At 42.0% G+C, this 27687-nt stretch overlaps 1 protein-coding gene across 2 annotated transcripts; it reads right to left on the bottom strand.

Moving 5' to 3' along the window:
• Positions 1 to 158: 158 nt before the first annotated feature.
• On the bottom strand, positions 159 to 26774 carry PODN (podocan). 2 transcript variants are annotated; one of them, XM_055725301.1, is made up of 11 exons: positions 26612 to 26774; positions 22931 to 23187; positions 20936 to 21029; positions 19279 to 19343; positions 14973 to 15082; positions 12568 to 12724; positions 10442 to 10557; positions 7772 to 8429; positions 4989 to 5137; positions 2899 to 3100; positions 159 to 1584 (listed from the first exon to the last, which is right to left on the bottom strand). In XM_055725301.1, the coding sequence occupies exons 1-10, from the start codon at positions 26757 to 26759 to the stop codon at positions 2932 to 2934; spliced, it is 1923 nt and encodes a 640-aa protein (XP_055581276.1). In that variant the 5' UTR covers positions 26760 to 26774; the 3' UTR covers positions 159 to 1584; positions 2899 to 2931. The 2 variants fall into 2 exon arrangements, with proteins under 2 accessions (XP_055581276.1, XP_055581277.1); XM_055725302.1 differs by lacking the exon at positions 26612 to 26774 and adding an exon at positions 25617 to 25756.
• Between the last annotated feature and the right edge of the window lie 913 nt (positions 26775 to 27687).

Genomic DNA, 27687 nt, shown 5'->3' with positions numbered 1-27687 from the left:
AAAACTACAAATTTGCATATTCTCAGCTTGATCAGGAGCATAATAAATTGGTCTGTTTCACCAAAGACTAGCAGAACTTCCACTGGGCTTTGCTGGAGATAGCTGGTTGATCTGAACTATATTCTGTAAATATTTTATGTAGAAATCTATCCCAAAAGTCAGTTGGAAGGCTATTTTATTGCATAGCCGAAATTCAAAAATGTGGGGGTTTTGCAATTTTTAGAGCCAAGCTTTTTTTTTTTTTTTTTTTTTCAGGAAGCAATCTTTCCTTCTATGATTCATGATCATGTTGAATTGTCTAAGGTAGCAAATATCAGATTGAAATTACTGTCATGTGCTATGGGAACCCAAAGGAGAGTGCAGAACCAGATCTTCTCCAGACGGAAAAAACTTAAGCCAACTGTGTTTCCAAGTAAATCCTGGAATGCAGTATGCAAAACAACACGTGTTCAATCAGAAATCCTCAAAAGAAAAGACCATTTCATGAAGCAGATTAGCTGCCTCAGATGAAGGACATTTTAATCAAATAAGCAACTTGCCATCCAGGTACCTCTGTAGGTCTTCTTTTCCTTGGTTTCTTTATTTTCCATGATACCAACGGGAGCTGAGAATACTCAACACCATAAAACATGTGAGGCTTTAAGAGCATATGACAGCAGGCACTGTCTCCAGAGTTGAACTAAACAGAAATTTCTCTTGTTTTCTCTTAAGATGCCCCACATTCACTTATCTCTTTTGCTTCATTAGTCTCACTTCAGACTCTTTAACGTGAATGATACACAAGATGTGAAAAATTCTACCACATATATTAAACTGCATACTGTTACTCAATCTCCTGGACATACCTTCAGAGACATCCACACAACTCCCACATGGGCAAACAACGGCAAGACAAAAACCTTACCAAAGCTCTAGAAGGCAGACATACAGATTTTTTGTATATATTCACAACAGCATTTGTTTTATCTTAAAACCTTTCTAAAACAGGCATGTACTGCAGGCTTTGGCAGTAGAGATAAAATATTATGGGATCCAGCCTTACTTTTTTTTTTGCATCCAAATATACACATTGTTAGAGGAATAGTTGCATCCAGAATTATTACTGCCGCTTGATGACCAAAATGCCTCATACACTGCTCCACACATGAAACTACTGTTGATATCCGTCTCGCCTGATCAGCAACAGCTTCTTTGAGGTGGAGGAAAAGAAAAGAAGCATATGCATGGTTCACTTAAGATGCAGTGACAAAAACAGCATTTGAAGGCATGTGTTCAAAACAGTCCCATATTGTTATTACAGATGGAAACAGTGAAGGAAGAGAAACAGAAGAAACAAAAGCCAGCTTTTGTGAGTTCCAGAGCAATCCCTTATGATCCGTGGTCTTGTATAAGATGATTTGGAAGCTTTGGAAAGGCATTCAGGGTCTCTCCCTGAATAAGGCACTGTAACACACTGTCTTCCATGAGCCTGGCCCAGTGCCATGACAGTTTCTGCGTAATTCATTGCACATTTTGCTAAGTGTTCTCTGTATATCTATATAGATATATACACATAGACATATATGTGATTTTCCGTATGCTTTCCTGTAAAACATCAGAAAAACAAAATCAATTACATAATGGAATCCAGAATCCAGAATATGCTAAACATAGTACCTGCTGACATGTCACACATGCCCCAAACTAAACAAGAGATGCACTGATTCACAAATTTTATGCACTTTAAGTCTGTAGACAAATTATTTCTTCTCTCACAAAGTTTTCATATAGCCCAGCCAGGAGTTCTAGTGTTTGACTTTCCAAGAAGCTTCTGCCCTTTTCAAGCCCCATTATCTTTTCAACATATTAGCACTAGTCCTAGTAATTCCTTGTGTCATTCTCCATGACAAAATATCCATTAGGGACAAAACTAAACATTTTTTTCAAGTCTTGGAGTTTACATCTCCAAAAGTAGACAGTAGTGTCTTGAACCTCATCATCTTTGAACACCAAATGCTTAAGAGATGCATTAAGCACTTCCCTATTCTTCTAATGGAAAAATGCACGTTCTTCAAACATCATCCCTTCATCTCTTCTTCTGCCGTTGAAAAGAAATAAGGTTCAGCTAGAGAGATTGAGTGGCTGGCCAGATTGTTTACAGAATAGTGAGATGTTAAGTTCAATTACCAGTCTGGAATCAAAATCAGTAGCAATCACAACCTGTAACTGGCCAGAGGCCTTTCAATGAATCTGGATGAAGTGAGCAATGAACCCTCACCAAGACTTACCAGCAGCAAAAGCACAGGCTGTTGTGAGGACTGGTTATCCTGGACCAGCCCTGCATACCACCTCCAAAAGTGATCTGAAGCAGATATTCTTTCCCCAAGAAATATACCAAGTATAGAATTATCTTCCCACTCCAAGTGGTCAGTACTTGAAATAGAGGTTATAATCTTAGTGCTGTGTTTAAACAGACACCGAGGGGTCTATCCTTCTTTTATTTGGTTCATTTTTTTAACCCATTTTCAGCTCACATGGTCTTCTGCATCAGTACACTTCACAGTTTGTTTTTTTGTTTTCCTTAACTCGGTGCTTAAAAATACCATGAAACACCGTGTCATTTTCAGTTATCAGAATTAGTAAATAATGACCTTCACATTTACCTATTGTGCAGCTATAAGATGAAGCCACTATGAACAGTCCACTGCCTGTGACAAAACACAGATATATACTATTTCATTTCACAAAATAATGTATTTTCAACCCTTTTTGATTCTGCATTTCCCAGTCATGTTTTAGTGGCAGTCTTTGAGCCTAGGGCTCAGACACCCACTTGTTTCAGTCATACTTGTGAATTGGGATTATTTACACAAGAGCCTGAGAACTGGGTCCTTGATTTAACTAAACTACAGCTGTTACCTCCCACATGATGTGATTGTGTGAATTCACATTTTATCTCAGCTGTTCTTCCTCTTCCTCATCTTCCACTTCCTCTTCTGAGTCATCTTTATTCTTTGAACTGTTGCTGAATTCAAGGTTCCCTTCAATATCCAGTACCTGTAAGTGCTTTAGGTTTTGGAAGGTACTTTCCTTCAGTGCTCCAACTGCAATCTTATTAAACCTTTAAAAAAAACAAAAAAAGGCCTTCCTGTCAAAATAAACCCATTTCTATATCCAACAGAATTGTTCCTAGATGAGACTAGGAAGAAACCATTCTCCAGAGTTACTCTAACTTACACTGACCCAAGTTACTCTAACTTTTCACTCACCCACAACAGTACTCTAGAAGTCCTGATTCCTCTGGATGGAAAAAGGAAGGGAAAGCAGGTACTGATTAGCAAGCAGGCAAATGCAGTGACTGAACAAAGTTTGCTGACAGCACTGTATCATTGCAAAGGACCTTGCAAGGAAATACTGGGAAACATTAAGTATCTCGCACTGAATTCAAGGTCACTGACTGAGCTTTCAAAAAAAACACTTTTCCCTGCCCCAGTCCCTCTTCCCCCTTCTAGAACTGTATTCTGCAAAGAAAAAAAAAATCGTAACATTGGAAATCCTCCCCTACAAATTCTTTCTCTTGGTATTTCGCTGTCTCCTTCCCAGAGAGGAAAGGCATCTGCTCCATAGCACACATTTCAAAGTGTAACTTGATTTTTCATGAGATTCTCTGTCTTCCCTTGATAGTTTGATTCTTCTCCCAAAAAACTCAAAATACTGGTACAAAGTATCCCTTTAGAAACAAACCAAGATGCGATAAATTTTCATCTGTTATTTGGGTTTCCAACAATATAAATAAACCAATCTGCAATTTAAGAACCTCTCACATATACTGCTTGGTCTGTTACTCTCAAACATGCTTAAAATTTTATTCTGTCTAATACTTCAGATGTATATTATTATTTCACATCACTGCAGTGATTAATAGCCACCCATTAAGAAATACAACTTCGCTTGGGTGGAGTTACCTCCTAAATATGTTAGCAAAACAGTTTTGCAAATTCCTTTTTTCTCTTTATATAGAAATATAGAATGTGGTGTGTGGTTTCTGGTTTGCATCCAAGCATTCACTAAAATCTCATAAATGCGAGCAGCTGAATAGACAGACTGCTCTAATTTACACCAGACTTTGTAATTTTATTTGCTTGGTATAGAACCATTCATCCAAAAAGTTATGCTTCAGAACTATCCAGAACTACAGAATAGTTTACTTGCACAGAGACAAAATAAGGCCATATTTAGTCTGGTGCAGCAGGCAGCCTAGGCTTTTTGAACACATCCACTGGATCAGCTTAATCAAATATTCTGTAAGGGTTCATAAATTACTTCTAAGCAATATTTTCAGTAACGTTCCATCAGATTAAAACTGAATATATTACTAAGCCAGATTCTTGCTTCACTTCTTGTGGTATAAATCTCTGCTTAAATCAGTTACATTACTGTGAGTTTACATTATATGTTAAAAAAGTTCAGTATCTGTCACCTATAAAAACAAAGTCCTTGTCTAACTGACAGAGTAGGAAAAAACCCAGAAAGGCTTCTAAACTTAGTTACATAACTGTCACAGTCGTAACTTGTCATTTGTTTCTGACAAAACCATCAACGGAATACACACAACTTCAAGACTAGTCATACATGCCTCACTAGAGGGGGACTTTGCCAAAAGCCAGGGCTAACAGACACAGGCAATGCTACAGTCCTACAAGTGGACTGTAAACTTTTAGCTCACAGCTGAATACTGGAATATGACATAACATTAAACATTAATTTCCCAGAATTTCTAACATGCCCAGTCCATTCTAATAAGCAAAGGAAGGACAAACTCTCCGAAGAGAAAGAACTTATTATGTGTATCCATGACTTTTCTGAGCATAGTTTCATCATACGTTACTGTAAAACAAAGTTGTTTATTTAGAAAGTTAAGATTTTAAATACTTTCTAAAAAGTAAGCAGTTACAAAGTGGATGAAAAAGAAAAAAATCTTGTGTGCTGAAGTCGAAACTTGACCTTACCTGAGGTAAATCCCCTTTATTTTGGGTGTGGATTCAAAAGCATTCTCTGAAACCGTTGTGATCTTGTTGTTCTGCAGATACAGATATTCTAGAGATTCTGGCAGGTCTGATGGGATAGAAGTCAGCTGGTTGCCAGCCATATCTAGTGACTGCAAGGAAGAGACAACAAAGGGCCAAATAAATAATTTAATTTAAATATTATCAGCACTCCAAAAAGAGATTTAAGTTTGACAACCAATGAGCTTCCAAAGGCTGGCTCTATACACACACCCCCCCACCTCCTTTGGAAGTTTATTCATTGCTTTTTATACATATACACATAAGTCTATAAAAATACGTACATACGTATATATGTACTTATAAAAAAACTTAGTATAGTAACAGTGAAGAAGTGAGACGTTTATGCAAAGCTTATCCAGGATTTTTTGTTTGAAAATCAACTGGAAACAGGCTTTATTTTTCGTATGGGACCTTGGTGAGTCTTGCTTCAGAATCTCCCTTCTGGTGAGGTCAAGAAAATGACAAACACTGTGTACAGTGGAAACTACAAATTGTCAGCTGTGCAGAAAGGTTCAGTTTGAGTTCATGGTGGAAAAAGTGAAGTGATATTTATTATAGCATAAACTAATTTAATCTACCTCTAATTTGCATCAAGGTAAGTGTGGCCATGGCAACTCTGCTTTCTTACACTACTAGTTAGCATCATGATTTCACAGGAGACATCATGCTGTTTTGTTTAGGAGTTCCAACATTTCTTTATCTCTGTCCCCAGGCTTTAGCCCATGCCTGCTTTAAGTGAATTAAAAGCAGACTGGGTTTCAGATATGCTTGATATGACGTGCCTTTTGATACTCCTTGGAAGCTGCTACTGCAAACGCTTCCCTAGCTCAGGTTAGTGAATACTTATGAGTTACGCATAAAAACATACGGAAATATTCTAACATGGAGAATGTATGAAGACATCAGGACTAAAGGCCATGATCACTCCTCAGATTAATCACATTCAAGAAAATGGATCAATACTAGCATTTTGTCATGCTGTATTGCAGCATTTTCATAGCACCGAGCTGACACAACAGTTACACATTATTCAGAGTCACACTCCTACAAATGATTGTCATGATTTCAGTGTTTTCAATTTCCATATAATCCCAGTCTGGAAAACAATTATGTAAATGCCTAGCTTTGCAATTGCAGATAGTCTTCAGTGATTTCCATGGAAACAGTGTCACTGAAGCGTATGCGAAGTACACGCATGATCAGGATCTTATGTGATGGTTATTTGTCAAATCCACTCCAGTGCACCAACTCATAAACCAATTGCACAGTTAAGGCCTTAATGATAAAAAAGATTCATATATATGATCCTGGAAACAGGTAGTAAGTAACACTGTTCCAGAAAAAAGCAACAGACAAAAATGCATTGTTAGTCTAACAGAATTTTAAGTCTGTGCTACTATCTTAACCTTGTGTAATATGCGCAGGGTTTGCTGTGGGGTAGGTACAACTGAAAGGCCAATATTTGAATCAGCAACACATTACTCTGGTTTGACACTGACTACAAGGGAGTGACAGGAGAATAAAAGCAACGTGAAGTAGCTATGAATCAGGCCTTCTGAAAAGGAAAGCTTGTCATTCCAACCAGCAACTAAAGCTGCCTAACAAGTCTCATGACCCACTTTTGTTCGAAAACAACAAACAAATCAGGTGACAGTGCCTACATTTTATTAAGCACTGCAGTGAAATAATTCCAGCATCTGTAATGCCCAACAGCATCTTCCCTCCATACTACTTCTCATCTTAGATATATTTACACCCCCACACCCCAACAGCTCTACAGATACTGTTGCTGCAGTGCTGACACATGTTAATTGAAAAACAACCTATTGTTTACTCCCGGAAACAACCGAAAGGGAAATGTTCACATAGATAAACATTTGGATTGTCTGAAAACACACTGGGGGCCAGTGTGACATACGCTTGATGTCCCTTACCCCTGCTCTACTCTGAGATGTACAAACTTTGCCAGTACAGTGACCTAACCATATGCATCCTAGATGGTTGCCATATGACATAGGTAATACCTTCTACTGTGGGAAACAGGCTGTTGCCTAAAAGGAAATGCAAGACAAATCCTTCAGCCAGCATAACAATTCTGAAAGGTCATTTTGCACAGCACAAATGTGATTGTTCCTGCCTGCCTTATGGTTTGTGTTTAACTTTCTCCAACAATTAAGCAAATGAGAAGACTGCTGATTGAATCCAGACCTCCTAGCTGCTATCCAGGTGCCTTAGCCAGCTGAGCTGCTAAATCCTACAGCTTGGCCTGTCTGACTATAAGCTGATGTGGGGGCTTTGAGAATTAAGAGTGTTTTTGTTTATGCATTCCTTCCTCCTGCTGTCTCTCTTCAGAGCTGATTTTAAACCTTTTGGGAGATAAGCTATTTGAAAGACCTAATTTCAGTTTTAATGACAACATTCACTAATGTTTATCTGAAAATATAGGACACCATTAGGGTTCAGAAACAAAGATATCTTTACATTTCCCTCCCAGAATTAGGAGTGCATTGGTGGACCACCACCCTGGTCAGCAGTGGGCAGTACTCACCTCGGGCACAACAGCACATCATTTCTACTCTAGAAACAGAGATTGTAGCACCTAGAATGCAAGCCCAAAACATGAGGACCATGCACACCTACTATTGCTGCTATACAAACTGGCTTAGGCAGACAGACAAGGACATCAGCATTACTAAAACAATTAGAGAAGGTGATGTTTCTACCTGGAGACTGCTGAGTTCTCTCCACGCTCTTGAATAAATTGAATTTACTTTCAGTTTATTGTTGCTCAAATACAGTTCCCGCAGCTTTGTCATCCCAGACAAAGTCCCTTTTGGGATAATGCTTATCTCATTCTCCTTCAGCTTCAGAATCTGCAAGTTCTTTGGAAAGCCAAAGGGCACGGTGTGGAGATTGTTTCCAGAAAGATCCAAGGACTTTAGTTGCCTCAGTTTACGGAAGGCCTCCCGATGGATCTGGGGACTTTTGAGTTTATTGTAGCTCAGGTTCAGCTCTTCAAGGAAGTAAGTGGTGGCAAAGTCGTTCCTGTTAATCTCAGAGATCTGATTATGAAGGATCATAAGTGTTTTCACTCGCCGGGGCAGCCCGCTGGGAATCCTTTCCAGCATGTTGTTGTACAGGTGGACAGTGTGCAGCTTCTTTAAGCCTTGGAAGGCTAAGGGATGAATACCTCGGGCTTTTAACTTGTTATTGTGGAGCAGAAGGTACTCCAGGTTCTTAATTTGGGTCAAGACATCTCTGCCAATCACCTTAATTGCATTCTTCTCCAGGTGGAGGAGGACAATGTTTCGAGGTAAACCACTTGGAATTTGTGAGAGGTTATTGCTGGACAAATCCAGATATTCGAGACTAGACAATTTCCTTGGGAAAGCAGAAAAGAGAACACTCTTCATTTAGATTCTGCAATGTGAAACAATAACCAACTCCCGCCAGGATTTTACAATCTTTGCTTTAGAGTCTTTTTACCCAACATAGCTCCCACTACTGCCCATTTCTGTCTCATGATATGACTGATTTGGACAGCAAAGCAGGGAGCTCCCGTACTGCCATTAGGGAGCAGGACTAGGCACCACCATTGCTCCCCAGCCATACTAGCCAGAGAACCCGCTGGAGTCCACAGACATTTAGCCACTGGGCTGAGACCTGAGATCAGTTTTGCAGCCTACTGTTATCTCATTTGACACCACAGGCAGCAACATATGAGCAATTTCAGTGAACAAATACCACAAGAACGACACCATGGGAGCACCACCAGGACACAGAATTTAGCTCTCAGTTTCACAAAAATGTAGTCTGAGCATGAGTAATTTCTGTCTCTCTGAAAGTGTGTATTGAAACTGAAATGCAGGTCTGCTTTATAGATGATGAAATATTACTCTTAGGAAAAGCAGAAATGCTAATTCAGTGTCCTAGACTAAGGCAGTGAACTTCTCCTGACCCTCCAGCATTATGGAAGCGACTCAGGGCTAGAGCTGCTTTGTGTAAGCTACTGAATCTGGATTCCACGGACTCAGTTGAGGCTAAAATAAATCCTTAGACCAGCCATTTATACCAACTGGATGTGGATCAATGGCATTATATGCCAGGACTGAGAAGCCTTGTATTCCCTTGTATTTCAAGTCAGTTTCTCATTCAAATGAGACTTTTGATCTGCATGGCACTACATAACCCACTGCAGATGACTAGAAGTTTTCAGGAAATGCGAGAACTAATGCATTACAGACATTACTTACTGGTTACTACACTGCCATTCACAGCTATCCAAGAATGCTCTGAATGAGCAAATATACTCTACGGGTAAAGCACTTCATTGATGCAAGTTGTAACGTTTCCCCAGTTTGGGTACATCTCAATAGCACTGTGCTGTGCTGTACAGACAGTACCATGAGAGCAAGGAGCAATACCCACCCCTTCTGCTATGACTTGTGCCTCAGCTACAGCCACTGTACTCTGTTCACCAGAATCTTAACGGAAATGGTATGTCCAACATAACCTGGAGGTGGACACAACACGGCTAAGGTAAATTACTAAGGGAGGTTTCTGGAACTGGGAAGTGGAAAAGTAAAGCACAGTTTGATACATTTTCATGTACGGAGGTCAGAAAAGGTTACAGAATTAAGCTATGGGCAGGACAGATTATGTGATCTAAATTTTCAGGTAGAACAAGGGCAGCACTCAGTGCAAGCAGAGACACAAATGTTAACTTTTTGAAGTGCTAAGTCCCAGGCTAAATTTAGGACAGCCAAAGGCTATTTTTGCTGCACCAGTTCATAGCAAAGCTTTTGCAGCCATCTGGCTATTGAACAGCACCATTGCATCCCTGCCTACTCCAACAACCATCTGCCCTGAGGTATAGCTGTGCCAGATGAATTCACAACTGTGTATCTGTGGCTGCTTTCAAGTCACCTTCACGGAAACACAGAAGTGGCTTTAGCAAAGACGAAGGTCTGGCCTAAACTTCCAGTGAACTGCCCTTGAACTGGGAAGTCCCAAGGAACCTCACTTTTGACTGGTTCGGAAGAACAGAGACCAGCTTTCAACATTGTTCTACGTGGCCTTTTCCCAGAAGGCACTTAGTACCTGGTGCAGTCGGGTCTGTGGCAATCAGGGAGCGATGCAGTCTGATGTTCAGTGTTGTGTCTTTTGTATAAAAGTATTCTGCAGTGTGAATTCAAACTGCTCACCCAGACCTTTGCTTTCAAATGGCAGCATCTGAATCTAAGCCTTTTCACATAGACTTAGCAGAGACATGCATATCGTCATGCAGGTTTTACTAAATGTACTTTTTAAGATTTACTTTATTCAGCAGATGTACTACTGTACCAGAAGAGATAGACAGACACAAAGGTACAAACTACAGATCTCAGTCTCACCAGAAAGTTTCATTGTCCATTCCTTCATTAGTCAAGTAGTTATTCTGTAAATACAGCTCCCGCAGACCTGTAAGTTCACTGAAGGCTCCTTTGGGAATCTTCTCTAGCTTGTTGTTCTAGAGTCACCAGAAGCACAAAGCACGTTATTTGGCATGAAACAACACAGGACATTCAGGTTCTGCTCAACTAACACCAGGCAGTGAAACTTCAAAAGGGCTAGACATAAGATATTTCAGGGGGCTTATAATTAAGAAATAAATACTAATGCTAGACTGAAATATTACAACCTATTTTTATTGATTCCTCATGGAATCTTTGGGCTAAGGAGTTAGAATTTAGTCCCTGCCCCCCAGACAGTTTTATTCTGTACTTGTAGTCCTTCCACCTATGTACAAATGTATAATGTAACCTAGGCAACTACCTCTGGAGCTTGCTCAAAACTTCTGGATTTTCTAAGACAGATTTCATCATAAAGAATTAGGTTGGAAGCTGGGAACGAGCCATCCTTCTATCATTAATAGCATTCCAAAAGGTACAGTTAGTTCCTGCAATGTAGATTCCAAAATAATTATTCCTATTGCCTTAGTGTCACTTTGGAGTGGCCTGCAGGCAGACACACAAAAAAATATAAAACTAAATCCCACTTAGAAATTTCATATCAGAACTCTAGGAATTAGAAAAGGATAAAACACCAGGAATTATGAAAGGATGTATAGAACACTGACACTGAATTTGTTAAACTTCCCAGAATCCATGTCTATACAATAACATGACGGACAGACTGGAGTAGATTCATGTGACAACTAATATAAAGTGGATATCACCAAAGACAGATGTGGCTGAGTGTCTCAATGAATAGTGAAAGGAAAAAAAAAAAAAAAAAAAAAAGGATTTGTCCCATCTAAGGTACACCTTTTAGACACTTTTGGTCCACCATTGGCTGTCTCTCATTTCTCACTGTCCTGTTTTTTCCCCAGTCAAAATATAAAGGTAAATGTTACTACTGAGAGGCAGTGCACTTGAAAAAAAAATGTGCATTTCCCTCTTCAGCTCCTCCACCCTTAACACAACCGGTGACAGCAGGGAAGGACAGGAGTTCAAAGTGTAGTCCTTGCAGTCTGAGACCCCTTTGGGAACTAATGATTACAATAAATGGCCATAAAATTCAGGGGACTAGTAACTTCACACTTTGCAGAGAAAGTCCAGCAGTTTGAAAGATCAGACTGCCTTTACTTATCTTCAAGCTGAAAAAGCCTGTTTTCCAGAAGACTTTAATGGGAATTAGTGGTGAAATGTTCAAGGGAAAAGAAAGCTGGGAGGCAACACAGAACTGCCTAAGTCCAGGGGCTGATAACAGACTCCAGTCTACCCAGGTCCAAGGAGCTGTCAACACCAGGAGCAAGCAGAACCACGACTCCCCACTGCTGCAGCTCTCCCATTGTTAACAAGACCGGGATCTCTAGCACAGACATGATGAAGCATTTTTATCAAAATCAGATGACACAGAATTCAAAATGCTGGAGACTAGTTAATACCACAGCTTCTGCTATTGCACTATTGCTGGAGGAGTTGTAGCAGTAAAGACCCACTGATCCAAACTTCCTCTGTTGTCTGAATTGCCAGTTCAGTAGCAAACAAAAATCACTGATGCTAGGAAACAGTAGTCTATGTGAAATCGGTTAGCGAACAAAGCTAGTACGTAGCGGGTGAGCAGCTGTCAGGGGAAAGAGCATGGTCGTGGCAAACTTAACTGTGAGGCCAGTCACCGGATAGCCATGGAGAATGATCTACCTTCCTGTACTAGTACGCGTTAGTATCACTATATGCAAGGAAGAGACCAACAATGCTACCACACAGGCATCTGCAATACATTCCCCTGAAAACACAGAAAAGCATTTTTGTCCCCTGTGAGCATTTTTGTGTTTTGCAAAAACACACTGTTACTACTTACGAACAAAAAAGTAAGGACACGGGAGACAGCTACTGTTGAGGATGTAGCAAATGAGACAATGGGCCTGGGAATGTTTCCAAGCACAATGAAATGCCTTGGCTGTATGGTTTGAATCCCATACAAACACGGTACTTTGTCACAATTGTAAAGGAATACAAAACCTTGCTGTCATTACCTTTAAGTGTAATTTATATAGTGCTGGAGGGAGATTCTTTGGAACATACTTCAAGAAATTGCTGGACATGATGAGTATCTCCACATTATCAGAGCCATTGAACATATTATCAGGTAACCCAGCATCTGAAAGTTTGTTGTTATGAAGATATACAGATCTATTGGAAGGAGGAAAAAGATGAAGTAAAACAGATAGTGAGATCTGAGGCTTTTTGTTTACCAAGAGAAAGCTCTTTGAAAACTATATTTCAATCTTTTCTTCTTTTCCTGAGGTAATTAGATTTGCTTTTAAAATGTGCCCTTTAATTTAGCAAGGGGCATAGATGCAAAACCAAATGGCTGGTCCAAATACTCTCTGAAATTTACGCCTATTGAAATTCCAGACCTGGATGTGAATACAAATTTCACAAGTAGCCTTATCTTCTTAAAAAGAAACAAAGTGCAAGTCTGGGATTGTGCAGTGCTTTGCAACAAAGAATGGCAGCGCGGTGGCCTCACTCAAGAGGGTTAAAACTAATCTCTGATTAAATAGATATGCCCCCAATTTTAACTTCTATTTGGAATTAAATCTGGGCTTCTTGGGCTTGAAAAAAATCAACCTGTAGATCTTTATAGAAAGGGCTGTCTCTCACCCCTCCATTCTTTCTGCCCCTCATGAAGGCTGGAAATACCCAGGAAACAGTTTTTCTCTTACTCCTAGAACTCAGAAAGGCATAGAATATTGACAGAAAGACAGCAGATTTACTCAGACTGGAAGAGTTTTGGTTTTTATTGAACTGTTGGGATCAAGAGAAAGAGAGCTTCTTATTTTCTCTTTGCTCTTCTTACTTTTAACCTTTAATACTCACAGAAATGTTTCTCCAGTCAGATTTTTAAAAACGGATTTATTCTTTTTTACACAGGTTTTAATTCCGTACAAAACAATAGACCCCTGTGAAGTTATTCTGCTTTTCATTGGCTTAACTGCTAAATGAATTCATTTGACTTCTTTTTAACAAAATAAATTACAGGATTTTATTGACTTTGACTGCCTCTTCCTTTCCCATGTTTACCCCAATATGCAGCAGGCAACTAAAACTGTAGAGACAGGTTAAAGCTGCAAAAGAGCACAGTGTCAAAGTGCACTTTCTTAACTTGTTCTTGGATTCTCTACCAGTTGCAGGGAACTTGGCAACATCCTTCTGGAAGGAAGAAAAGGCTCAGTGTGGAAACACAATTGTGTGCTCACACACTCCAGGGAGTTCAGAGCCACACTGAAAATATTGTTCACCCTGCATGGTCAGCTGTACTTTTAGCTCACAAATATTTGCCTTTCTGAAAACCTTGCTTTCCAAATAATCAGTCTGAGACTGATGAACTCTGCTGAGGGCAAATAAACAAACTGAAACAACTGTGTTAGGATTTTATATCAGCAATCTTGGAAATCAATGGGTTACTGTTCTGATTAAAACGAGTGCTGGTATAGGAAAGTGTGAAAGTCACTTCAGAAAAGTACAGGAATTTTAATATGAAATCAAAATACAGCAGCTTCTGCAACTCAGGTTAAAGAAGAACACATACATAAATCTAGCTTCTTTCATGATTTGATACTGCCAGAAATCAGTGAGTGACTCAGCCTTTTCAGCTACCAAGACCCTATGAGACTAAAGGCCTAGGAAGTACAGAGTGGGAATAGGGAGTTCTCCAGTTCATCACAAGACTGGGCTCTGGGAGTTCAACTGGGTCAGCTATTATTAACTACTTCCAAACTTCCAAATGCTTGGGCGCATAGATCGCTACCAGGAGTTTGAGATGTCTTTGCAGGATTTAGATGCTGCAGTGCCCACACAGATTACTCAAAATGCCTTTGGAAAATCACCTCCCATAGGAGGTGATCTATGTGCATCTGAATTTGAGATGGGCCAATGTGCTGCACTGGATGCAGCTGAGAAAATCACAACCTGAAACTAGCAGAGACCTGTGAAACCAGATCTGAGGGTATGAACCACTTCTGAAGGTGCTAAAGGTTTAGCTTTGATATAGTTAAATTATATTCAGCTATGCTGAGTGCTATACTCTTAACCTGATTCTATTTATTTAAATTAATGGACTACAACAAAACTAGAGATTTCTGAACAGTTAGTCTCCATTTTAAGAAACCAAAGTTGTTCTTTTCAACTCATAACAAATAAAATGGAGACAATTTAATTTTTATCTATGTATGTGTCTGGCAGCTAGTAAAAGCCCTTGGAATGTGTTTGTCTGAGAGATTATTTGATCTTTCATGCTGAGAATAACAAACAGTCAGCTTCTTTCCAAAAAACATATGTAGGCAATAACGTGGTTTAGCCAGATAGTTTCTTATCACCCACCAACTGCACCCAACCAGTGGCAGAACACTTATTGTTTTACTTCCCAATCCATCACCTCAAGTTTGGTTTCTGTCCAAATGTGAGCCCATATATCTTGGTGAGATAATTGGCTGCAAAATCTGCACTGATCAAGGTATTTGGTAGGAATTTCGGAGCCACTGTTAGCTGTAAAAGAAATATACAATTAAATGCAACAATGTTTTAATCAATTATTAGACCAGCAACACAACACTTGCAACTTTATTTTCGCTAAACAGGCAAAAATAAATTAAACTCAATACAGCTTACATGAACAAAAACAAATTGTCCTCACTCACTAATCTCTCCAGGAAGGAGACAGACTTTTGCTTAGAGATATGTGAATGTTTGTTTTGGTTGGAAGAGTCCTGTCTCTTTTTGATAGAAGAAGTCACAAATTGTTATTCAGAGAGCAAACACTTTGTTTCTTGTTGTTCCTAACTCCCCAGTCTGCTGTGCCAAAAAAATCCAACCCACCTCACAGTGGCCTACTACTTACTCTCTTATGAAAGTAAAATGCGGGGGGGAAGTGTCACTTCATATGTCTGCTCCAATATTGCATACATTTACAATGATCTTTTCAATGGAGGATTCAGGTTCCCAAAGGACAGGGATGCTTCTGAGCCATGGAATATCAAATGGGACTTCAAAGCAAAGACCTACTGTACAGTGATATTTTGTTCATTAAACAAGCGATGTATCAGAAACAAAATATAGAAAGGTCCTGTCTCAAAAACTTTGTAGTTGATGAGAGGTATGGGATTCGATGTGTTTGCGCCTGGTCTATTGCGATTTTCACCAGCGGTTTAAAAAAATAATGCTAGGAACATCCGCATCTGAACAAAAATTGGTGGAGTAAAAACTAGTGATCAAAAAAGCTCAGTTTTACAGAGCATCCAGAAAATACAACAGCTAGATTCACTGCGGGTGCTAATAGCAAAGCCATTCAGCTAGAAACCAGGAATACGGGTTATAATACAGGCTGGAGAACAGTCTTCTGGAAAGCATAAACCCAGATTTATGCATCAAGATTAAACCCTTGGGTAACAGATGCTGTAGTAGATACGACCCTTGAGTATATAAGCAGAAGACTATAATGAATTGCAGTAGGCAGGTGCAATCGCAGTGGCTACAGATGTCAAATACAGCACTAATGAAACCACTCTTAACAGTATTTTATGTACACACTGAGGGGCTCTGGAGAGAACATCTTTTCTAGGGAGACAGTGAATTCTTTGTCATCTAAAGCTTTGAGATCAGGATGGGAAACTTGGGCAATGGAAGAGATCTGCCTTCTGACCTGCCTGAACTTTTTTGAATCTGTAAAGCTTCTTCCTCACAGCGCTGTTGTGTGATACAGTCCTTACAGCCAGCAAGGCACAGCAAGACTCACAGGATGAGAAAATGATTTTTCAAATTTTTACTACCATAAACTGCAATTGGTTATTAATAATAGTGTAAAACAAAAAATATCTAATAGATGAACAACGTGTGAGAGAACAGACACTTTATTGGAGAACTACCTAACCTGAGCCTTCAACTACATATTTACCTAAAGTTTGCCTAGAACTCTCTTTACTAGTTTGACAAGTGTGCATTGACGGACTATATCCATGAACTTGTCATTTACTGGACTCATAATACAGTCCTATTTTTGAAAGATAAAAGTACATTATTTTCAGGTTTTCATTTTCACCTGTGGCAAACCCTCCATCCTTAAGCTGTCTTAAACACTTAATGGCCACAAACACAAGAAAGATCTCTCCCGCAAATCACATTCCTATCAGTACTTCCAGACAGTATGTAAGCCGTGGAAACAGGCATCCTACGCATTACTACAGTTGCCACAGTACTGCTCTTGGCCTTACCAGTAATCTCTCACCTCCTGATCTGGGAGAGATGATTTCAGGGAAGTGGATAAGGCACTCATCTCCAACTAGGAAGGTCTGACAGTGCCTCAGGAAGTAGTAAGACTCTACCGTGACATAATATTGAGAATTCAAACACAGGAAACAGACTTAATCACTTTCATACACAGTGGCACATTAAAGCTTTCCTCCAGAAACACGGTCTGTTAGGTCATAACTTTTACACAAAACAAAGGGCATGGCTCAGATATGTGAAATGAGAAATATCAGAACCACAAGAAAGGGGAAAGAGAAAGAGAAGTTTCATCCAAAAAGAGTTTTCACTTGCTCAGGAATTTGCTTTGGCATTTCAGCACTTAAGTCATGAGACTAACTGATCTTCACTGGTTGACTGCTTGAAGGATTAACGCTAGATTGTTGTGCTAGCACAAATAAAGTTGACTGAGTAGGTTTGACTGGTATATTGCCTAATAAGTAGCAATTTGCATTTCTCCAGGTGCAATTTTTTTGCAGCTTTACTGCTGGATCTGCCTTTCCATATGGCAGATAGTGTTTCTCCACTGTTAACTAATGAGTTAACCAATGAATTCAGCAGGATTATACAAAAGTTATTACTAGATTTGGAACAAGTTTCCTTGCTTATAACAAGCTTTGATATAAACAGAAGTACTGGATGCAGGTGAATCCCATTTCACTTTGGAGATACTGAGGAATGTAAAACCTTCTGTCACCCGAATCACCAGCTTACCAGTAAATAGTAATGACAGCTCAGGACACAGACTACAGTTTGGTGGAAGAGATTTCTGTTACAACATGTGATAGATACAAATTATGAGAGTGAGGTGAAAAATTGAAAAGGAAACTACAGCATCCATTCTTTACTTGAAGTACTTTTTACTCATAAGCCACAGAAGGATAATAGTCTCTTATGATTTCTTTTCTCCCACCAGCTATGCCAGTTTAACAAAAGACAATTTAGCTATGTCTGATGGGATCACAATTGAAGATAAAGCAGCATTAAGATAATCCATAAAACAAGGAGCAAACTACCAGCAAATCCCTGCTCTCCTCCAGATACCAGAGTTACTTGATCTGCAGTGTTTCCTGCTGTAGAGTGGATGCAATCTGAAGCCAATCTGGTTTGTCCTGGCTTGTGATTTATAAAGAAATGTGTTATTTTTGTAGGTCCACAACTTCTCACTATAACTAGTTCTGACATTCGCTGACGTTTGCATTTTCTTTTGGGATCCTTTCCTCTCTGCAGTAAAGCCAGAAAAACCAAACACTTTGTTTTGTCACACAGGGAAAATTGGAGTGCAAAGTTCTGGAATATTAGTCACAGTCTGGCTTGTTCCTTTTTATGGAGTTATTAACTGCCAAGACTGTTATATGGAAATGGTGCTTGAAAGGGAGAAAAGAACACAATGTTACTGTACTAAGGAATGGGTTCTATTCTCAATCACTCCATACAGAAATCTATGGAGTGATTCTGGATGTGTCTTGGCCTAACTGAAACCTGAATGTGGCCACATGTATATAAACAAAACATCAAAAGGTCACAGATTTTAAGAGGATAATAAAAAATATATACAGACATGTATATAAATGTATCTATATAAAGAGAGAGAGGGAGGGATGGAAGGGCAGGGTTTTTGTAGACAAAAGAAGCTCTGCCTGATGTTTTAACTTATACTTTTCTGTGGCATCCCAGTTTCTTCTGTAGGAAGTATTTGTGGACAATCGCTGGGGATAAAGACAGACATAATGGGAACCACCCAGAGGTAAGGATATGTGAGAAGTTATTTCCTAGCCTTGGCAGGAAAGATGTGCTTCTGTCATGACATCCAACTTGGATCATTAATAGGAAAGCACCTAGGACCTTCTCCGTTAAAAAAAAATTAAACTCCTACCGGAGCAGCTAAAAGGATAAATTGCTAAATCGCAGTTTCACTCTGTGTGGGTATCCCTGCCCCGCCCCCATCAGACCTGATAAGAATGGGAGCCAGGGAAAACTGGATAGCTTTTCACAGATCTTGATGGCTTAAACACAGGTTTTAGGACATGTTTGTTCACAGATTTTTCAACCAGCCTCATCTGATGAGATATGCAGCATTTCACATCATTACCACACAGCTTATTTGCATACAGGCAGCTACCAAACCCGCATGCAGCTGGTCCAAAGCCTACTGAAGACAGTGGTAATTTATAAATGCAGGGGCTCTCTGTACCTCCCTACACACATAAGGGAAACCTTTCACCAGTTGCACAAATAAGTAAGTGTTCAAAATATACCGGCATGTGTACCCTCTAATTTTTTAGCATACTGATTGTCTTGACCTTAGATGAACCTGCAATGGAATATCACTTTAGCACAATTTTATGTAGGGTGTATGTTTTAAAAGAATTGAAGGCTTGCTTATTTAACTTTCAGAACTCAATTAGAAAAGAACTCTGAAAGCCTTCTGAGCCTCTTACCTTATTGTTTGCCAGGTACAGGTAATTCAGGTTCTCCAGATGCTCAAATGCTTCCTCTGGTAACCCTTAAAAACAGGAATAACTGATCAGTGACATTGGCACCTTATTGCCTCTCTCAGTGAAAATACCAGAAGGCAGCTTTCTCTCTCAGACAATACCTTTAACGCAAGATTTAAATATTTTTCATTGCCACTGAAACGATCTAATTCAGACCTATTGTTGCCTTTGGTGTTTTTTTTTTAATTAAAAAACAAAACAAAACAAAAACATAGACTGGTAAGAGCAATGGAAGACCATTAAAAATCCTAAGCATGCAAGGCTTGTGGCCAACCCCACTGGCAAGGCTCAGGTACAGAGCTGTGTAGACTTGCTGCACAGCCAATTATCGGAGCTTGCAGCAACCATGCTATCTGAAAAGCTTCTTTTGTAGTTTGCTCATGAATCTGAAAATCATTTTTCTTGGAAGGACATAATCCGAGGCGGTTTAATGATCAGTCTGATCTATGACCACTATGTTGGCAAAATAACACCAGTATCTGCATGTCATAACCCTTCTCTTGTTCTGCTACCCCACAATCCAGATAGCCACGCAGTAACCAGCTGAGAGCTGAACTCGGAGCTTACCCTCCCCCAATAATTATTAATTTTCAGCTGAATCGCTCCACATCCAGCTGATCACACAAGCACAATTGCTGTCACAGTGGAAAGGCTGCAAATAACATTTTCACCTGGCACTTAGATAACTGTAAGTCAAAGGTGAAGCTATTTCCCACATCAAAACATACTGGAAACTCGGGGCTGCACTGAAGCTTGTGAAGAAACATCAGGCCTCAAAAGGTAATAATGTCAAAGTCTGAATCAATTAAGCACAGCCCTCCTTGTGCCATGTAAGAGTGCTGTGGTTTGGGTCCCACGCATCATATGCCCACATTCTCAATAAAGGCTGTTCTCTCTCAGTGGAATAGGGATAGCAACAGCATTCAGAGCAACTGGGTAACGTACAAGTTAACAACTGCAGCTTCTGTACTGCATATCCTCCCCTCTTACTATTTACTCCAGTTCCTCTGTCTCTTTTGCTTTCCTTTACAAACCCCTTAAGCTTCTCTAATAAGCACATGACTCAGCAAGCAAAACCCACCTACGAAGATCAAAATGGTTTTAGAAGGGTAGAAGTTGTTTTATTTGCAATATATATTTGTAATTATACTAAATTTGACAAGGACTGAACTGGACTGAACTGCACCAACTGACTGACTAGACTGAACTAAACAAGTGGACTAAGAAACAAGGTCAGTCAGAAGGAAATCATTCAGCGTGTAGATGTTTCTGGTTCTCAAGTGTTGCATTGATGTGCCTGTGGGACCAGAGGGAGTTTCCTGGATAAGAAGATCTCACGCCACAGTACACAATGCTGCTGCCAGGTCTCCTCCACTGGTTCAGAAAGGCTGCATTCTTACAAACTGAGTATTATGTTTCGCATGATAAAGTGCCTCCATGATCTGTGTGATGGCCAAAGGAGTGAGGCTTATAGCTAACTACTCCAACCAAGTTAATTCATCACTCTGTGGCTTTCCTTATCAGCTGTCACTGGTCTCAGTGCGTTAACTGGTGTTCTGGAGGCACAGGCTCTGTCCACTTCATGGCTCTGCTGGCTTACCTTTTGAAGTTAGCCTGTTGTTTTGCAAATTGAGAGTTTCCAGTCTGTAAAGACGAGCGAGCTCTTCTGGAAAGATTTCTTCTATCTGGTTATTCTAAGAAAATGGAGAGTATTAATCATCAGCAAAGTAATCCAAGAAGGATCCCAATAAACCAAGACTGTGACCTGCAATAAAATTTGGAAATGAACCCACCATGCCAAATCATTGTCAAGAGTTCTCTCTGTAATGAGCCAGACTCACATCTCAAAACCAAGACATCCAAACCCAGCAGCATCTGAAGGCCTGAACCAAGTTTTGTAGCTTGTGCTCATCTCCAGAAATAACTGGCTTATGCACTGGTAGCACACAAAGAGTATGATTACGCCTGGCAAGGCCTACAATCCATCTGCCACAGCCAAACCTTGTAGCTGCAGCGAAGCATTTGCTACAAGGTTGGCACTGTGGATTTCCAAGTTTACTGCTTCTGTTATTCAAGTGTCGTTTTAAAAACAACTTGTCATGGGCAGGGAGAGTCAAACTTTCTCTGGTTCTGCTGTTGGGGGTGACTGCCATCAGATTTTCATTAACATGCTGACTAACATTTTAACCATTAACGGTTGATTTGAGTGTTTTAGCATCTAGGGACCAGTCAAGGACCCACCATGCTGGAAGCCAGGCCAATACACTGAAAGTGACAGCTGCTGCTCCAAAAAGCTTCTTTGCTTTTGGCAGTAAAGGCAGGAGCCATAGCTAGCACACACCTGGGACAGATCTGCTGAGGAAGGTGCCAGCTTACATTACGTTTTTTCTAACTACGCTGCACTTGGATGGAAAGCTCTGAATAAAATCTGCACTTCACCCAGTGAACAGAATTGGCAAATAGAAGCCATAACAAACCCCAGCTGGTGAAGGGCCAAAGAGGCATTGAAAGCCTGGAACTACAGCCACTGCTCAGGAGGAGACATGGCCGGGGCTGCTGTGCTCCAGCCCTACCCACACTCTCAGGTGTCAGGGCACAGGCAGGGGATGGGTGCCTGCCCCAGCGCTGGGCACAGTGATCAACTAACTCAGGAGCACTGAAACCCGCTGGCAGTCTAAGACAGACTGCTGCTTCTCCCTGACGTTTGAATTGCATGTCCTTGCGTGCCCTTATCCTGAGCAGACACGACATCTCTGCAGGGGAACTATTTGCTGCAGGCACGACACCAGCCCCGTGGCCACGGGCAGTGCTTATGGTGAGGGGTGGAATCAGCCATGTTATGGCTGCTCCTGGCCCAATCCGAGCCCCACAGCCCCTAGCACCGCTCACGGCGAGGGATGGCGTCGGCCATGTCACACCCCAGCCGCAGGCACCGCTCACGGCGAGGGATGGCGATGGCCATGTTACACCCTGGCCGCTGGCACCGCTCACGGCGAGGGATGGCGATGGCCATGTTACACCCTGGCCGCTGGCACCGCTCACGGCGAGGGATGGCGATGGCCATGTTACACCCCGGCCGCAGGCACCGCTCACGGCGAGGGATGGCGATGGCCATGTTACACCCCGGCCGCTGGCACTGCTCACAGTGAGGGATGGTGTTGGCCACATTACACCTGCTCCTGGCCCAGTCTGCATGCTGCAGGGAGAGATGGGATGCTGGGGGACACTGGTCGGGGCTGTGTCTGCACTGGTATGCTGTGTTTACAACACTAACACGTAGCGAGTGCCGCCACAAAAACTCTTGTTAATGAAGTGATTTAGGCCATCCTTTCCAGAGACACCCCAAAACACAAGGCCTTAGGCAGAAACAGAATAATGCGCTTGGTCAAAATTTCTGCTCTTGGAGCCGGGAGCGCACGTTTCCTATCTGTTTTCCTGCCTGGATCTGTGGGGTGGGAATTAACGCCGGCACCGGGCGCGTTTGGGCCTGCGGCACCTCCTGCTGCCGGCGCGAAGCCGCCGAAGGCAGCGGGCAGGCGCCGGCCCGGCCCGGCGGCCCCGGAGCGGGAGCTGGGGGCGGCCGCGGCTCCCTTACCTGCAGGGAGAGGTGGTTGGTCAGCTCGGGCAGCAGCAGCGGGAACTCCTTCAGGTCGATGCCGCCGCAGTCCACGACGCCCTCCTGTGTGCAGCCGCAGTCGCGGGGGCAGGCGGGGCCCGGGCCGGGCGGCCGCCGCCGCTGAGCAGCGCCCTCAGGGAAGTCGTTGCCGGCGGGCGGCGGCGGGCGGGCGGCGGCGCAGCCCAGCGCCAGGAGCCCCAGCGCCAGCAGGGCCCGGCCGCCGGCGGGCATCGCCCCTGCAAGGCGAGAGCGCGGCGGTCAGGCCCCGGCGGGAGGGGGCCCGGCCCGGCCGAGTCCCGCGCTCCCCCGGCCCCGCGTTCCCGCTGCCCCCGGCCGCCTTTGGGGCGCGGGCCGAGACGGAGCCGCGCCGGCGGGACCCCGGCTGCAGCCGGCGGGCTGGCAGCATCCCCCCGCGCCGTCCCGGGCTCCTCGGGTTATTTATTGCCTTTTTCATATTGAGAAACGCCAGATGACCCCGGAGGTTTCTAGAAGAGGTGATGCAATGTTATTCCTATCTAACTGCTGGTCATGCTGTTCCCCAGTTTTGCAGAGGGAAGAAAATGCTCATTAGCGTAAACCAGGTGTGCTGGGAAGTGACTGTGGCTGTCAGGGTGCCTGTCGGAGGGCTGCCTCACCGGCACCCAACAGTAACGCAAGCTCACGGCTACTGAAAACAAAATGGGCTTCCTATTGATTTTGGACAGTGCTATCTGAACCTCAGAGGCCTGGCTAACGTTCAGCTTTTATCTTTCTGGCAGCAGGTTACAATAACTCAAACAGGAGTATCTACCGGACCAGCCAGCTGGCCCTAATCCAGCCCCCTCGGTCTTATCTGTCCCCTTCTCTGATTTGGCACCTAACGATTTGCAGTCCGGGCTTGTAATTACTTGTCTTTTATCCTTTTGGCTATTGGCACAAGTATTTCACAGCGATGAGAAATTCTTATTTAAGCAGATCTTCTAAGGCAAAAAAGCACAACGCATTCATGACCTTAATACGAAACAAGCGCTCTGTTCACCTCTGCTGGCCCAGGTTCCTGCTTTGCATTGGGACAAGAACGTCCCAGAGCCAGACTGGCAGCCGTCAGAGCTGGCACGTCTCTGTTTACATCCACAGGGCTTCGCAGCTTTATGCCAGCTGAATTCTCTGGGGCTCTCACAGACTTTGGGTGCTAAAAAAGCATTGGAGGGATCCTGCTCTCAGCCACAGTCATGAAAATCTTAAATAACTTCTGTAAACACTGACTTGTACTTGAAGAAACCAGGAGAAGGTGGGATTACAGGACAGAGCATCCTGAAACATGGATGGTTTTGCTTTAGTCCTGGTCTTTGCTACCAACATGCTGGATGATTTTAAGCATTTAACATTGCTTGCTTGATCCCTCTTCTCCCTGCTCCACTATTTCACAGCTTCCGTATCTGCAAAAGCTGAATATAATGAAATTAATCTCCTTTATAAAACATTCCAGAGGTCAGATAGTGTTCCTTATGTGGCAGCTAGATATTAATAGTGAATTCAAAACTGGCCGTGTGAGTATGCCAACAGTGGATTACTAAAATCCTTAGTATTTGGTGATCTAATCTCAGAAAATATTTCAGAAATCTTAAAGAAAATAATCTCAGAAAGTATGATATATCAGATCTCTAACAAAATATTCTTCGTATATATCAGCTTACCCTTATAGATACTTACAAAAGAAACTAAAGAAAAAAATATGCAGGTCACAACCAGCCTTGCTGTAGCAATACCAACACTGTTCCCAGAGCACACAGTTAACATCATGGTTAGTTTTGGGCTGTACAGACTTGCAACATACTGACTTTTCCACACATATAGCTGAAAAGACGTTAAAAAATTAACAGGAAATATTTTATCTATTGCACACTAAAATTTGTGAGGCAATCTCACCCTGTTGTCATCAATATGCATGCTTCTGCTACGATGCCTTTGAAGTGAACGCTGCTCTGGTGCCACAGGGAGACACTTTGGATACAGAAACATCTGCTTGCATCTGGAGCGCAGGCAGTAAAACCAGGCATGATTTTGATTTTCTTTTAGTTCAAAGAAAAGTCTGAACTCACTCACTCCATTTCAACTCATTCCCATGGGCCTGATCCAAAGCCTTATTAAGAAACCTTACTGAAGGAGTAGCTCAAAACCCACTAGAAAGAGTCAGTCCTCTTCCCCTTACTGTCAGTGTGTTTTGGATCAGGTCCTTCCACCCAAAGACTGAAATTAACACTGAAATCAGCTCAGGGGTTTCTATGGTTGCATCTTTCTGAGTCCACACAAAACCACTACCGATTTCTGCACTTTGCTGCCACACAGCACCAGAGGCAGAGTGCTACAAAAGGCACAGTCTCAAGAAGTAAACTGAAGTTTCAGCACTTACTGTATGCTTCTCAGTGGTTACAGTTACCTCAATAAACAACAGAATCATGTTCAAAATACCCCATCTCTGTACCTATTTTTCTCCACACACATTCTCACAGGAGACACACAGATGGAAAAACATCCTCTCCTTCAAAATCAACAGGTTAACTGAGTTTGTTACCTACACTGAACATCTTTCTAAAAGCTGCAGCTGAAAGGCAGGCTGCTGGATGTTGTCCGACAATCCAGCTTTAAAAAAAAAAAAAAAAAAATGAAGTGCTGAAAAACTCACCTTTGCTGTCAGAAATCAGATGAATGGAGAGGAACATTTCTCTTGCCCCCACAGGCTCCCTCGGCTCATGCCATGTCAGTTACATGCGCTGAGCTCAGAGTGAGTCTCTCCTTTCCAAGCCAGATCCTTTCCAGATGTGAGCAGCAGAACGAGAGAGAGTAATAGGCAACCCTCTACCAACGAGAGTTTCCTGCACTTCCCAACGAAATCGGAGAGGAATTTTCCAAAGTCACCATATGGGAAAATGTGAGTAGGAAAGAGGAAGCAGCTATAGTCTGAATATAAAAACCTGGGGAAGAAACAATCTCCCATTGCTTTTTGTCAACAGCTTGCAAGATCCATGAGATATGCCAAAAGAAAGCATGCTGGAATTGACAGAAGCAGAGACAGCGTGTGCTTTAGCATTTTGTTGCAGGACACCAGAGCTGCACTATCTGTTCCTAGATCTTTAATTTTAGTCACATTCAACAGAAAAACTGAATTCCAGGTGGGAATGTCATCCCATTCTCTGGGGGTCTGGTTCAAATCATCCAGGAACAGACAGATCAGCAGTTTTTCCTGCGTTTCATCTCCCTCCCCTTTTAACTTCCCCCCTGGATTTCAATCCATCAACTGATCTTCAGGGACCAGGGATAGATAGGCTGAAACTACAAATGTCTTAGAGGCAAAAGTCCCCAAATTTGATATAACACCCCATCTACCCAATCTCTTTTTTTATCTTCTAAGCCTCATATTACACCACTAAACATGAAAACAACCCTCCACCACACATAGACACCCACTCCAGCCCTAGTCACATTTAGCCCCGCAGACACATTTCTTATTTTTCCCCCTATTAGTAAAAGAGAGGAACATGCTGTTTATAACACAGTATGCTCTAAGTGCAGCAATACCTCCAAGAAAGAAACACAGCTTTTTGCCACTGACAGGAAAGTCACTATTTTAAATATAAAGCCACCTGTTTTGTGAATGCCCCACAGTGCTCCATACAGTACCTCCACAAATCTGCAGAGGATCTATCCTCACCAAGAACACGACCTTCTTGCTCAATTCCAAAAGAAGGTACACTGATTCTTTCCTCTCAACTCCAGCTGAACTAAAGTCTAAAGCAATTAAGTTATTTCCTCCCTCTCCCGGGCTCATATCAACTGGAACTGATCCCCCCCCCCCCCCAATGCCACGTGTAAGCTGCAAAAGTTAAGTGTGGGAAGTGTGTTTTTACTAAAACAAAAATAAGAAAAAAAACCAAAGCTGGCTGTTTTTTCTTAGTGATTCAGAGATCCAGGATGCATTTGCCTGCTACCCTTTCTATAGTTCAGTACTCTGAGTCCATACAACGTAATTTATGCAGAGTTTTCAGAAAGAGAAAAAGTGTGCTTATATTGGGGGACCACTCCATCTTACCCCAGTCTGCAGAGAGGAGGAAGAGGAAAAGTAGGTTGATAACCTGGTTCACTATTGACGCCAGAACAGCTGACAAAGGAGAGGAGGAGAGCAGGATTCACCCTTCCCCAAAACTGCCTTTTTTCTGTGTTTTTGTTGTATGTCACATAGCTTTCAGAAGTATTACAAGACATTATGAAAAAGAGGGGCATTACGCCTCCTTTAGTGGGGAAACAGAGGGACACAAGTGTCATAGCCAACCCAGGACTATCCAGCAGGACAGAGCCGGTACCAGAAACCAGATAACCCATGTGCAGAGGTAACACAGCCTTACACTATGCTACAGATTACCTATATAGGCTGGGGTTTTTTCCAGGCTTTCACTTCCTCCACACCTTATCCTCTTACATCAATATATCCCAAACTCACAATCTCCTATCTCCAGGCCCAGTGCTGCATTTCCATCATCGGAACCCATACAAATTCCCAGGAAAACCAGAGCTGGAGTCAAACCTACCTGAAGGCATTCCAACCCACCACTAAGCCAAAGGCTGTGCCCTAGCACTGCAGATGGACTCAGGGAACCACTGCTTCTGTTCACTACAGCTTTCTGGTGCTTTCAGAGGAAAGAACTTCCACTGCAGAACTCGCAACACAGAATTAGCGGCAGGAAATATTTCCAGTCAAA

This window comes from Falco cherrug, chromosome 12 (assembly GCF_023634085.1).
Source record: "Falco cherrug isolate bFalChe1 chromosome 12, bFalChe1.pri, whole genome shotgun sequence".
Classification (NCBI taxonomy): domain Eukaryota; kingdom Metazoa; phylum Chordata; class Aves; order Falconiformes; family Falconidae; genus Falco; species Falco cherrug.
This window is presented reverse-complemented; position numbering and strand designations above follow the sequence as displayed.